This window comes from Cucumis melo, chromosome 8 (assembly GCF_025177605.1).
Source record: "Cucumis melo cultivar AY chromosome 8, USDA_Cmelo_AY_1.0, whole genome shotgun sequence".
NCBI classification, from domain to species: domain Eukaryota; kingdom Viridiplantae; phylum Streptophyta; class Magnoliopsida; order Cucurbitales; family Cucurbitaceae; genus Cucumis; species Cucumis melo.
This window is the reverse complement of record NC_066864.1, coordinates 5,752,269-5,766,027: the sequence shown is the minus strand read 5'-3', so window position 1 is coordinate 5,766,027 and position 13,759 is coordinate 5,752,269. Positions and strand designations below refer to the sequence as shown.

General features: G+C 33.2%; 2 protein-coding genes and 1 pseudogene across 3 annotated transcripts in view; 1 reads left to right on the top strand and 2 right to left on the bottom strand.

Moving 5' to 3' along the window:
• The window catches only part of LOC103485076 (abscisic acid 8'-hydroxylase 1-like), a 14,915-nt gene extending 3,963 nt beyond the window's left edge, over positions 1-10,952 (top strand). Inside the window, exons 2-10 of one of the 2 annotated variants that reach the window (XM_051088906.1) lie at positions 7,591-7,926; positions 8,330-8,654; positions 8,749-8,898; positions 9,016-9,267; positions 9,405-9,491; positions 9,611-9,689; positions 10,067-10,173; positions 10,271-10,389; positions 10,511-10,952. In XM_051088906.1, the coding sequence (XP_050944863.1) occupies positions 7,685-7,926; positions 8,330-8,654; positions 8,749-8,898; positions 9,016-9,267; positions 9,405-9,491; positions 9,611-9,689; positions 10,067-10,173; positions 10,271-10,389; positions 10,511-10,604 (1,455 nt within the window). In that variant the 5' untranslated portion in view covers positions 7,591-7,684 and the 3' untranslated portion in view covers positions 10,605-10,952. Of the gene's footprint in view, positions 1-7,496; positions 7,927-8,329; positions 8,655-8,748; positions 8,899-9,015; positions 9,268-9,404; positions 9,492-9,610; positions 9,690-10,066; positions 10,174-10,270; positions 10,390-10,510 lie in introns of those variants that run through there. The other variant, XM_008442536.2, reaches the window with a different exon arrangement.
• Positions 833-2,719, bottom strand: LOC103485356 (protein HYPER-SENSITIVITY-RELATED 4-like). The gene has a single exon (XM_008442904.3). It carries the CDS (start codon positions 2,473-2,475, stop codon positions 1,045-1,047), a length of 1,431 nt encoding a protein of 476 aa, XP_008441126.2. The 5' UTR covers positions 2,476-2,719; the 3' UTR covers positions 833-1,044.
• Positions 10,953-11,115: 163 nt separating the features above from the next.
• On the bottom strand, positions 11,116-11,872 carry LOC103485077 (protein pleiotropic regulatory locus 1-like; annotated as a pseudogene).
• Between the last annotated feature and the right edge of the window lie 1,887 nt (positions 11,873-13,759).

Here is a 13,759-nt window from a genome sequence, read left to right as displayed (position 1 = left end):
ATCCCAAAAGTTCTAAAATTAAATAGTAAAAAAAATAAATTATATTGCAAATATGATTCATAAAATTTCAATTTTGTCTCTAACTTACTAAACTTTAGAAAATGTACAATAAGTACATAAGGTAAATTATCAAAGGAATATTTGAATGAATAGTATTCTACCCCTAGATGAGAAGGAAAAGCTCTATTTATAAGGAAGATTTAATATACAAAGAAGTAAGTTACTAAGTAACTAACTTAACAGTCTTTTAACTATAGCAATTAACATCCAATAAAATTTGAACTTTTAATTCTGTAGTTTAGTATATTTATGAATTTTTAAGAATATTGAATAGCCAATAATCTATTATTCCTATTAAACATGAGATTGAAATTCTAAAAAATTGTTAGACACAAAGTTGAATGTTAGAGACTTAATACACATGTGTTAAAATTTTTTATTAAAAATAGAGTAAAAAAAGTTGAAGTTTATCAAATAAATACAAATTTACAAAGTTGGATTTAAGTCGACATTATTTAACACAAATGACTCGAACAACTATTAATATAGCTATAGAACAATAATATTACTGTCATAGAACTTAATTGTGTTAGATAATTAAATATTTGATAATGGATGTTTTATCTTTTCATATTGTATAACTAAGGTCGTACCTAAACTATGAATCAAGAGAAAGTATTTATTTGAGTATAAGAGAATGTGACATCTTCTTTTAATTTCAATTGAAGTCCAAATGGGGATCCTTCATTCGTGGTTATTGAGGTGATTCTTGGTCAGCAATTGAGATTTCCTTAGTAATTTTACGTGCAACTTTATAAAAAATAATCTAATATAATTATAATTATAATTTATTCACTACATTAAAATTAATCAACTTGAAAAACAATAGACACTGTCAATTTCAATATATCTTATAGCTAACGTATTTTCTCATCCTTTAGAAAAAAAATAGAAAAAATACAAACTAATTAATTTCAACATAGTGAGGGGTAAATTAGTAAAAATGTTCTTCGTCATCGTCGTCATCACGTTCACCGGAAAATATTATTTCTCGGTTGAAACTACTGTACCTTCCTTCTCCTCCTTTCCTCCAGCTTCTTCATTTTCCCTTGTTTTGACGTTCAGAAATTCAATCAAATCCCTCAATGATTTGTCACTCTCATCGCCTTTCAGCAGCTCCTCCGCCACCTCTGCTGGAGTCACTTTCGCACCGGGAATCAATTCCTCAATTTCACCGAACAACGTATGGTTCTCAATCCCAAGGTAATTGGACGCCAGAACCCTAAATCCACATGGGGTGCAGTACGACATGTGAACATGAACATCCATTCTTCCCGGCCGGAGCAAAGCCGGATCCAGCTTCTCTTTATGATTCGTCGTGAATATAATAATCCTCTCGTCGCCGCAGCTCGACCATAGTCCGTCAATAAAATTCAACAAACCGGATAACGTCACCAGTCTTCTCCTCCTCGAAGTCGATGGGTCTTCTTCTTCATCCTTTTCCGAATCTCTGTCTTGAAACTCAACTGAACAATCAATATCCTCCACCACTAGAATCGAACGGTTCGCAATTCCCATCAACAATTTCCGAAGATCCGAATTGCATTCCACCCCTGTTAATTCCAAATCATAAACATCGAATTTCAAGTAATTCGCCATTGCTGCAATCAAGCTCGATTTCCCAGTTCCAGGAGGACCGTACAGCAAATACCCTCTCTTCCAAGCCTTACCCACCTTCCTGTAGTACTCCTTCCTCTTCACAAACCGTTCGAGATCATTCAGAATGAAATGCTTAATCTCAGAGTCCATGGCCAGCTTCTCGAACGTGGAAGGGTGATCGAGATTGGTCGGAATCCATAAATCGGAGATGCTACCATACATGTTCTGGTAGTCAAAGGTGTAGATCTTCAAGGTTTTAGTCTGCTGCTTTAGTTCTTTAGCCTGTTGGAGAATGTGGGGCAAGTAGGATTTGAGAACCATTTCTCTGTGTTTCTTGTGAAAACAGAGCTCGAAGGATCGAACGACGGACCTATAAGGGGAACGGGGGTTGTGAAAATTCTCCCGCTGGACTTGTTCGCAGATGAGGACCCAATGGAATTTGACGCCATTAAAGGTGTCGATAACTTCCTCGTTTCTTTCAACGGCGGTGGTGATGTTATCTTCCTTCTCGGGTTTGCTAACTTTGAGTCTGGTAGTGGAAGGAGAGATTTTGGTGGCTAAATAAGTCTCAGCAGCTTCGTAGATTTGGTTGGGGCCGAGACCGTCCATCTCGTCGATGACCATGGTGAGTTGGGAGGAGAATCGGGAGAAGATGTTTCGAACGCCATCGTAGAAGTATTCACGGAATTCGGAGGGGAGTAAGTCGTTGGCAATGGAGCGAACGAGGACGGCGGTGGCGGCGAAGGAGGCGGCAGCTGTGAGAATGGCCTTGGCGTTGGAGATGTTAGATTCGGCGAAAGAGGGATCAAAAGCCATGGGAAATGGAAAGAGTGGAATTTGGCGTGGAAGAGAAAGAGGGAGTTTGTGTTAGTTTAAATAAAGAAGAAGGAGAAGAAACATGGGAGTTTCGTTTTGTGTCTGTCTCGTCTCTGAGCCCCATCGGATTGACTAAAAGTCTTTGAATTACTTTCTTCTACCTTTTCTTCTCTATTCTACTTTACATCAACATCAAGTAAAAAGTAAAAAAAAAAGGAGATAAATACCAAGTGATAGATGCTAATAGACATTCTATTTACAAACAATATGTATTGATATATTGCTATATTTATAAGTATTTCAGAGTAATCCGTACTTTGTTGAATTTGAGTTGATTGGATGGAGGTTGAATTCAAAGATGGCTATTGGAGTAGTAATAACAATAATAATAATAATAATAATAAGAAGGTGTGAAAAATGATAATGGAGAAAAGAGCGTGTGGGGTAGGACGACGTGTCCACTATGGTGATAATACTGTTGGCCTTGGGGATTCAAACTGGAAAGAAATGGTATTTGCTTGCCCACCAAGATAGGCTTAACCCTTCACCCACCAAATCCATTACCCAAAATCTCCCTTTTTCTTAAATAATATTAACAAAACTAACCTTTTATCCATTCCTTTCTTAATTACTAATTAATTAAGCTCTAATTTTTTACCTATACTCTACTTCCACCATTTTCCGCATCAATCTACATTTAAATCAAGTTTAAATGCTAGAGGTCTCTTCTTAGTTCAATTCATTCATACCTATATAATTAATGATATATAGTTTTGTCCACACACACACACATATATAAAAGTTAGGCCGTACTAAAAGAAAAAAAAGAAGAGTCTAATTTGTCAGCTGGATTTCAAAATGGACTGAAATACCCAAACAAACATGTAAGCCCATTTCTTGTAAATGGGCTAGAAGCCCAATTGGTGAACTTACTTACCATTGAAGAAAGTTACGAAAATAATTGAAGCAAAAGTATATTATTTTTCGATTTTTATTCTAAGAATAAAAAGGTCCATATATATATATATTTTTTTTAAAATGGCCATTTTGAAAGAAAAAAGAATCCTAAAGAGATTTATGGTCATTTATTAATATCATCATCCAATGCTTCCATATATTTTAAATTAGGAAGCTTGTTAATAATAAAATGGACAGTGATTAATTATGAAACTCCATCAATCATATGGATTCTTTCTTCTTTCTTTAATTATGGATTATGATCCCATTCCTATTCTTCTTCACTCCCACCGCCCATTCCCATTCAAATTCCCACAGTCCTCATCCTCTTCTACTTCTTCTTCTTCTTGAAAGCAAGAAGGAGAGAGATTCTAAGCCCTAATACGTGTTTTGAGGTCTAATTAGTACTTCTACAGGTGATGACTTTGAGCAAAACGCTATTTTCGAGTTTTTTTTTTTTTTTTTTTTGTTAATGTTGTGACATTTTTCATTTCAACTCCTCTAATTAAGTCCTCAATACAAAATTCTCGTCAATCATAATAAATAAATAAAAAAAACCTTTAAGTATGCAATTCAAAAGCCTATGTTCAAAGCGTCACAAGACGATCCCGTTTGAGAACAAGTTAGCCAATTCTAATCCAAATAGCCGGTGGCACAATAGATATATATCGCAACACCCATTCTTGAAAAAAGGTTTTAGAAAACGGATCTAGAGGAAAATGTTTTCACAAATATTTGAAAACATATTTGAAAAAAAAAAGATGACGTTGTAAGACTATAAGTAATTATAATAAGGAACATGATGATAAATCTAACCCCATATAGTAATTAGAGGTATATGTTAAAAATGAAAAGATAGAAAGATCGACTACCCTTTAATTAAAATTGTAAAAATTAAACTAAAAAATAAATTACAATTACGTCAAAATAAACCTAACTCAACTTCCATTAAAGAAAAAGAAAAGAAAGATTGAATTTATAAGAAAAAAGAATGGAATGGAAAAAGATGATGATATCAATAGTGAAAGAAAGAGGAGAAGAAAGAATAAATGAAAAATAAAAAAGTGAGCAATGATATGATATGATATGGTTCTCCATAGTATTGATTAATAATGAAAAAGAGGAAGAAAGATAAAAAGGGAGAAATAAATAATAGTGACGAAAAAGGAAAAATAAATGAAATAAAAGTTAGTATATAGAAAGCAATCCAAAGTTAACCAAATATGTGATTGATACGATGATTATCAAAAGGCATCTTTTTTTGCACCACAAAAGGAAATGAATGATACATATATATATATATATATATAGATTATAACTCATCGTTGAAAAAGGATGGATTATAAAAAGAAAAACTAAAAAAGAAGGGTCATTGTCAATTGAAAGTATACAAATTATGTTCCTTCTATTTTATTTCTTAATTATTAAGTGGACATCAATTAGAGTTTAGAATTAGACTTTTAACAATAAATTTGTTTTTTTTTTTTTTTAAAATTAAGCTTCTAAATATTAATTTTACATTCGATTTTCATTATTTCTTATTTACTTTTTATCATTTGTTTTAAAAAAAACTAAGTCAAATTTTGAGAAAAAAGATATTTACAAAATTCATGTTTTGTTTTTGAAATTTAGCAAAAAAAATTTAAGCGTTGTACTTAAAAAAACATGCAGATCATAGTTTAAAATAGAAAGTAAATAGGCATAATTTTCAAAAACAGTAAAGAAAGTAAGGAATCAATGAAACACTTCCTTTAAGTACTCAAACAAAATTCATAAACTTGATTTGCAATCTAACGATGTGTTTAGATTACATTTCAAATGTTTAATTCAAAAAATAAGTTATTTTTAAAAAATTAAAGTGTTAAGAAATCACTCAAAATAGTTTTTAAAGTATATTTTAAACCATTTTTACAAAAAAAAAATAGTTTAAATAAAAATAAATTTATTCAAAATCATTTTTCTCTTAAATCAATTCAAACGGACTCGAGGATTAATTTAACTTAATAAAAAGTATAATTTATAAAAACTAGTATAACATTATGGTACCGGTGAAATTTATATTTTATTTTAGTACACAAAGAAGAAAATTTTAAAAGATTAATAATTTATATAACAAATAAATTTTTTACACTATTTTCTAGAATAGTTGCGAGAAAAGACAAAATAAAAGCTTATTGAGAGTTTAATAGGCTAAAAAAATTATTGGATATTTAAATATACTTTACCACTATAACATATTAACGTTTCACCTAAATAGCTGCAACATGTCAAATGACGTGATTGTTTGTTTAAACACAACGATTTTTATAAAAATTGACAACCCAAATAATATAAATAGAGATTGACGTGACTATCATTCAAATATTGATTTTATAGTTGTTTCATATTTACGGTCTAGATTACACCTATACATAAAAGAATAAATCAACCTTTTGTATATAATCATTTTGACCCAAATAGCCGTGATGATGGATAAAATAGAAATTATGAAAAGTTAGTAAGGAAAAAATAAAGATGTAAAGATTTTCCAGGCTCTTATTGCTTTAAAATTGCTTAATTTTTTTTAAAGGACAATTAGTTAGAGTTCATTTAAGGAGAAGGGAAAGAAAATGTAGTTGGTGAGAATTTTCTGTCCCTTGAAAGAAATAATATATACTTACATGTCAGCATTCATTATGGGTAACCAATCAAGATAACTAAAAATTAGAAGTTAGAACAAGTAGTGGCATCATTTTATCAAGAGTCACATAGCACACAAAAATGAAAAGATAGAATCATTCGTACAAAGAAATGAAAGAATCCAAACAAAATATGAAAATAGATTTTGGAACAGTTTTGATGGAAAATTTGATCCTTTCTAATGGAGGCGGAAGTTGCTGAACAGTGAGACAAAAAACAGTAACATAAGAGGGAGAGAATAGTTGGAAAGAACGTGTGTAATAAGACAGCAAATCCAACAAGGTTTGAACCTCAAATAAAAAAAGAAAGAAAGAAATATGTGTGTGTATATATATATGTAATTGGGGTTGTTTTGTTGGGACCCTTGAAAGGAAACAAACAACAGCAATCCATCGAAGCAAGGAGTTGTTTATTATGGGCATTGCCGGCCACAACACTATAGAAACCTGTCCCTATCATTCATTCAACTTACTTTCAGAGTTGTTATCATCTTACGTTAGCATTAGCCACTGCTTGGTAACAAAGTTGCTGCTACACATCCATTTTAATGGCCTTTTGGTTCCTCTTATACCATCATTTTCATATATATAAAAGTGCTCACAGACCTGACCCTGACCCTGATCCTGACCTTGACCTTGACACTCCAAGAACCTACCCTCCCTCCCTCTCCTGGGTTTCCCCCCATAATTCTTAAAAATCTCAAAGTGGGTCCTTTTCATTTCCATTTTTCTATAGGAATCTCCAAAGCCATTCTCCATATGTAACCCCCAACCAAATTTCAGTATCAGTTTTCCATATATATTCACCTTTTTCAAAATACTTTTCCTGCCAGAATTGAGGAAGTGTAAAGGTAAATTGATGCAAGGAAAGAGAAAACTGGAGTCAAAAAGGGAAAAGTTGAGGGAGAGAGGAAAGAAGAAGCAAAGATTAATGGATTCCTTGTTATTATTAAATCATGCTAATAATAATCTCATAACTACGATATGTGATTATCAGTTCAGATCCACAAAAGTCCCCTAATTGAGAAATATAATGAAAGACAGCTAAATATAAGTATAAAAGATCAACCAATTAAAGCCAGATATGAATGCTCAAACCACATGTATAGTCTGATCGATCTCCATCAAATAAAATATTGGTGGGCATCTAAGGAGTCCTTCAATTATATGTTAGAAGCATTTAGTTTCGACCCCATATAAACATCAAATCCATATATCACAATCATAACTATAAAAGAAAGTGAGTGGTTATTTTCCACTATATGATAAATATATTCTATCAGTAAACAAACATAATAGACCCCAACTTGAAATAAAGATTAAACACGGGTGGATATCATATAATGTGTCGTTTTTATGGTATGGATCTTTCCATTCTCATGCTTAAGCATCCAAGGATATACATTGGCGACCATTTAAATATATACCACAATCTTATCTTGTGAACACTTCGACTCTCTCTAATATTTATATATTGCAGCATCTTGGAAGAGTAATCCCCTATCACATTGGAACCATTCATTGTTTTCATCAAATAGTCTCAATCAGAAGAGTTCGAGGGTGAAAAGTTGAGGATGGTGTGTAAGGAAGGGCTTGCGTTCATAGCTCAAATATATTTTAACCCTACAGTGGCAGCACTTCTTTCCATAGCTATTTTAGTGTTGGTTTCGAAAGTTTGGTGGAGACTGAGGAGCAAGAATGATGGAGAAATTCCTGGTCACTTGGGGTTACCTTTTGTAGGGGAAACCTTCTCTTTTCTTTCTGCTAATAACAGTACCAGAGGGTGTTACCACTTTGTCAGACTCCGCAGGTTGTGGTAAGTGGTTCTCTCCCTCATGGTGATTTTGGATATTCTTTACACAAGTACTTTTATCAAAACGACTTCTAATATTCCCTTAATATGGTTCCAATTTTCCTCATTGAAGGCCATCAAGTTTGGACCATCTTTCTAAATTTTGAAATTTATATGTTTTAGATGATTCCTTAAGCTTCTCGTCTGATAATCTTAGAGCTTTTGGCTACAAAACTAGACTTTGCCTATCATCGGATAAGAGTCAACTCCAGTGAATTTCTACACTTAGACTTCTGGTGAGAATTGCATGACTATTTGAGAAGATAGATCTACACACACATATAGACATGCATGCATACATAGATTAGCATATACATCCCAGGCAGTTTAGAACATGCAATTGATGACTGTGGTGACACTAAACCAGGCATGGTAGGTGGTTCAAGACAAGGCTATTTGGAAAGATACACGTGTTTGTTCCAAGCGCAGAGGGGGCAAAAGCAATCTTTACCAATGATTTTGTCCAATTCAACAAGGGATACGTGAAATCCATGGGAGATGCTGTTGGAGAGAAGAGTTTACTATGCGTTTCCCATGAGAACCACAGAAGGATTAGACGTCTTCTATCCGATCCTTTCTCCATGACTTCTCTGTCTAAGTTTGTCAAAGAATTTGACGACATGCTCTCCAAAAGGCTAAAGAAACTAGAAAAAGATGGGAAAAGTTTTGTACTGCTTGATTTTAGCATGAAGGTTACAGAAAATAAAATTTTAGTAATCTTTCTCAAACTTGTCTGTTTGACGTGAGCAGTCAACATATCTTATTTTTATGTTGTGTGATTTGCAGATAACATTTGATTCCATGTGCAATATGCTAATGAGTCTAAAAGATGAATCTACACTCAGACAGATTGAGAAAGACTGTAAAGCCGTCTCTGATGCCATGTTATCTTTCCCATTCATGATTCCAGGAACTAGGTACTACAAAGGCATAAAGGTACAGTCAGAAGCTTTAAGATATAGGCACGTACAAAACAATTTAACGAGGTTTTTTGTTTTTTATACTTCTTTCAACTTTAGAAACATATATATTAATTAACAACATGTTGAGCAGGCACGAAACCGACTCATGGAAAAATTTAGAGAGATAATTTCCCGACGGCGGAGGGGAGAGGAGTCACCAGAAGACTTCCTGGAGTCAATGTTGCAGAGAGATTCATATCCTTCAAATGAAAAGCTGGATGACTCGGAGATAATGGATAACCTATTGACACTGATAATTGCAGGCCAAACCACTACAGCTGCTGCTATGATGTGGAGTATCAAGTTCCTGGACGAGAACAGAGAGGCCCAAGAAAGGCTGCGGGTAAAGATCCAAAACCTGTTAAGTTGTTTTGAAAAAAACTTACAAACGTTAACATTAACCAGTGCTTTTCGTTCTTTTCATTCCAAGCACTTCTGAGAAGTGAATACTAATAAGTAACACCCATTTCAAATCTCCAGGAAGAACAACTGTCAATTCTACAAAAGAAGGAAGATGGAGAATTGCTTTGCCTTGAAGATCTTAACAAAATGTCCTACGGTTCAAAGGTTAAGTAGCCTAAGTTTGTCCTTATTTTGTAAGAGTATACAGACTGCTTCAGATTGTAAAGAATTTTAGTCACAATGTACAAAGTGGCAATTGACAACTTAATTCATGTACATTGCAGGTTGTCAAGGAGACATTGAGAATGTCCAATGTTTTGCTGTGGTTTCCTCGTGTGGCACTAGGGGATTGCAGATTAGAAGGTAAGTTTCTCATGTCACTGTCATTCTCACCTGTCTTTGTGTAGCTCATCATTTGCATACTTAAAAACTACTATGTGGCAAGAACTTTTGACTTTTTCAAAAATTTTAAATTATTGTTTTCTTGTCATAAAATAAATGAAGGGGTTGTAGGGAGATACGGAGATAGGTATAGCGTAGCCAAAAGGCTAAATCCAATCATTGACCATAGAACTACTTCTGCCACTAGAATAGTAACATCATGTAAAGAAAGGCATTCTATCTATAGGTAAATAAACAGGAAAGGATGCCATGTGGACTTGGTATGCAGTTTTTGAACAAATTGATTCAATAGAGGGAAATGGGAGCCCCATCCAACTCACTTTGCAAATGATATGCAGATTTTGAAATAAAGAAAGGGTGGCATGTGAACATCGATGCAACATGCATTCATTATGACCCAGATGTGTACAAGGACCCCATGGAATTCAACCCTTCCAGATTTGATGTATCTACCTACAATCGATCACTGTTTCTTCTTGTTCTTTTTTCCTTCTTTGGCTACTAAACATATATTATTCTTAACCTATGGGGCATACCTTCAGGAAATTCAAAAGCCATACAGTTTCATACCTTTTGGATCTGGACCCAGGACCTGTCTAGGAATTAACATGGCCAAATTAACAATGTTGGTCTTCTTGCACAGAATGACTGGAGGGTACAGGTGAGTTTGTACATTCCTAGCAGTAGCCATTTCATCATGTTCCAATACATAATTCAGAATTTTCTTCTCCCTTCTTCTTCTTATCCTTATTATATAGTTCCGCTACCATTGTATTGTTTAGGTGGACGGTTGATGATCCAGATCCTTGCCTTGAAAAGAAGACACACATCCCTAGGCTGAGAAGTGGCTGCCCCATTACTTTGAAAACCTTATAAGATGGGACAAGCATAAATATGAGAACTTTATATCAGGTATAGGTATAGATACGAGTGGCAAGATTCTAATGCATAGTAATGAGATAAAATGTGAGGAAGCAGGTGGATAATATGCATTATCATGGCCTCTATTTATCCACTCTTTTCTAAACTTCACAGAAAAGCAAATCAGAAGAAAAAAAGACAAAAAGGAACTTTGCAAAACTGCAGTGTGAACAAAGAAACTATTACTGGAGTCTATAAAATTCACTATAATTAGAGAAAACTAAGTTAAGCAAGATTCCCTACTTGTCATTTGTCATGCACTCCATATGATCAAGTTACCTGTTAGGTTTGATTTTGCACAAAGACTTCTCTCTGGATTCTCCATCTGTCTGGCTCCGTGGTTTATTTTCTACTGAACATTGAAGTACATATTTTTTAAAATATTCTTATCTTTGTGGTGTGAATATGTGTGTAATGCTTGATAGCGTTAACGTTTCAATATTATATGATATACAGGTCCAATGCATAAGAATGAAAATATTTATACGTTTCTATAAAACTTCTCATAAGACTAGAAATATTCTGTACTTCGTAGTTTGTAAGAGAAAATAGAAACATGACAATTACAATGTTCTAAGGAAAATTGACTAATTTCCAAAGAATTCACAAACGTTAGTGATTATATTTACAACAAAAAAAGAAATTAAAAAAATTTGAAAAACTAAGCCTAGAGTCTTCGTATATCTTCGGATGGCTTGATATTTTTGAAGAGATAGTCAGTTATAGGGGTAGCATTTTCATCTTCTATCCACATCTATTAGTTTTATCTGCTTCACAAGTTACAAGCCTCGAACCAGTTATGTTATAGGAAAGAGCATAAATCCCAGCTTCACTATCCAACGAGCCAGGTTGAGCAATTGTTTGTGATCGCTGAAAGTTATAAGCAGTATTCCAATCCCAGAACCATAAACTACCATTGTCAACTCCACTCACCATTACACCCTTCTCACTGACATCCACCGCATGTTCTGCCCAAACTCCCCTCTGGGAAGATTAAATTTCTTGATATTATCCGCTGAAGCAGATGCAAAGACACTGTGTTGTTAGGATGTTGTGCCATTGCTCGAATAGATTTCTTCTGATGTGTTAGAGTTGTCATTGTTTTTCCATATCTACGATCCCAAAACGTAATAGTTAGGTCATGGGAGACAATCACAACCTGTAAATCAGTGGGTCGAGAAAAAAAACAGAGCAAATTGTGTTACCATGTCTTGAAAGGGCATCAATTTAAACCTCGAATGTCAAAAATTCGACAGACAGAATCACGACCCGCAGTAATCAAAATATCAATAGTTGGATGAAGAGCCAGATAATAAACACCCAAGATAAGAACTGATTACCTTGTTCTGTTAGAGATCCCAGCATTTGACTTGTTCTTCATCTCAAATCCCGTTGGTACGATCTACTGATCCAGTACAAAAACACATGCTACTTGGATCAAATGCAACAGACCCTACACAACTTAGGTGACCACTTATGACCCTGTAATTTTACCAATCCCGACGGGGTCACTTGATTCCGGTTCTTTCCATAATTACCGAATGTTTAACAATAAGATATTCTCAACCGTCGGAAACCGCCTACGAAAGCCGGTGAAGCAGAGGAATCGCCGGAGATGAACGAAAAAAAAAAAAGGTAGATGAAAATGAGTATTTATAGAAATCGTCGAGGGAATAGGATTGATTACCGAAAGTAATATATATTAATCTCATCATCAGCGGCGCGGAGAATTAGAAGTTAATTTACCTAAATTAGCAACTAAACTAAATATTAATTAAAAAATATGTTAATTATCATCGAATTGTAGGCTCAAGGATTGGGGACTTTTACCTAAATTTACCAACGCCCTCTTCTTAATACAAATTAAACATGAAACCCTAAACATAACAAATTTTATATTTGCCAATATTTGTCTTCGGTTTTTAGAAAGAATAAAAAAAGATATCAGGTACGTCAAATTATATGTATAACTTTTAGGTTAATGGCTTAAGCTATATATTTATGGTTTAGTTTATCTACTATATATGAATATATCTATTTATTTAGATGTATAAATTTTACGAATAAAATTACGTGTAGTTCAAATTTCGCCAATTTGAAAAAACTATTATCCTTTTACCTATGTTAGTTTCTTTTCTTCTGAAACAACAAAGCCTAAACACTGACAGGAAGAAAATAAAGAAAAACATCATTCTTGACAACAAACCAATAACCAATTCGAAAAAGAAGACCTCCACTTATCAAATCATGAAAGCTTTTTAAGTCGAGGAGTGGGTTGAAGAATTCCACTCCATATGAACAAAATGAAACGAAACATATTCAAATGTCAAATATAATCTTTAACTTTCTCAGTCAACACTATGTACTCCAAAAAAATTTGGATGAATATTGATACTTAGAATGCAACTCCTTTAACTCTAGTTAATAGCAACAAACTTAGTGATATATGTATGGTGATAAATTTTTGGCATACACGAAGAAAGGGTAATGGTCAATCTTAAATGGATGTTTGAAATAAAAACTAATATGTTTGGTGGATATTTAATAACTATAATAAAAGTTTATATATACACACACATTGGTAGGGTTTGAAATTTGATTGATAAATGATATATTGATTATATGTAGGCATATCAAGCAGTAAAACATCTCCGGACAAATTATGGTTTTTTATCCTAACAAAGCTAATTTAACAATAATTATAAAACAAAAATAATCAATTATTTATCAATCTCAAATAGTGTTCTTATTGTAAATTAACTATCATCTTTTCACTATCATTTTAGTTGAAGTAGGTATATTTTGTACTATACTCAAATATAATAACTTTGTTTAATAATTTCACATGGAGTATAAGAGTGATATAGACACATTATTGTTACCTTTTATATCATGCATATTTTTAGCAAACATTTATGATTGATATGAATATACTTCATATCATGTATGTCTTATTATATGTATGTAAGGATTAAAAAAATGACGATATATTCATAAAATTACAAATTCAATAGAGATAAAAGGAGGGTGACATCCTTTTTTTTTTTTTTTTTTACTCGAAAAATCGCAACATGTTGGCAATATATATGGAGTTGTTAGCAGATAAAGAA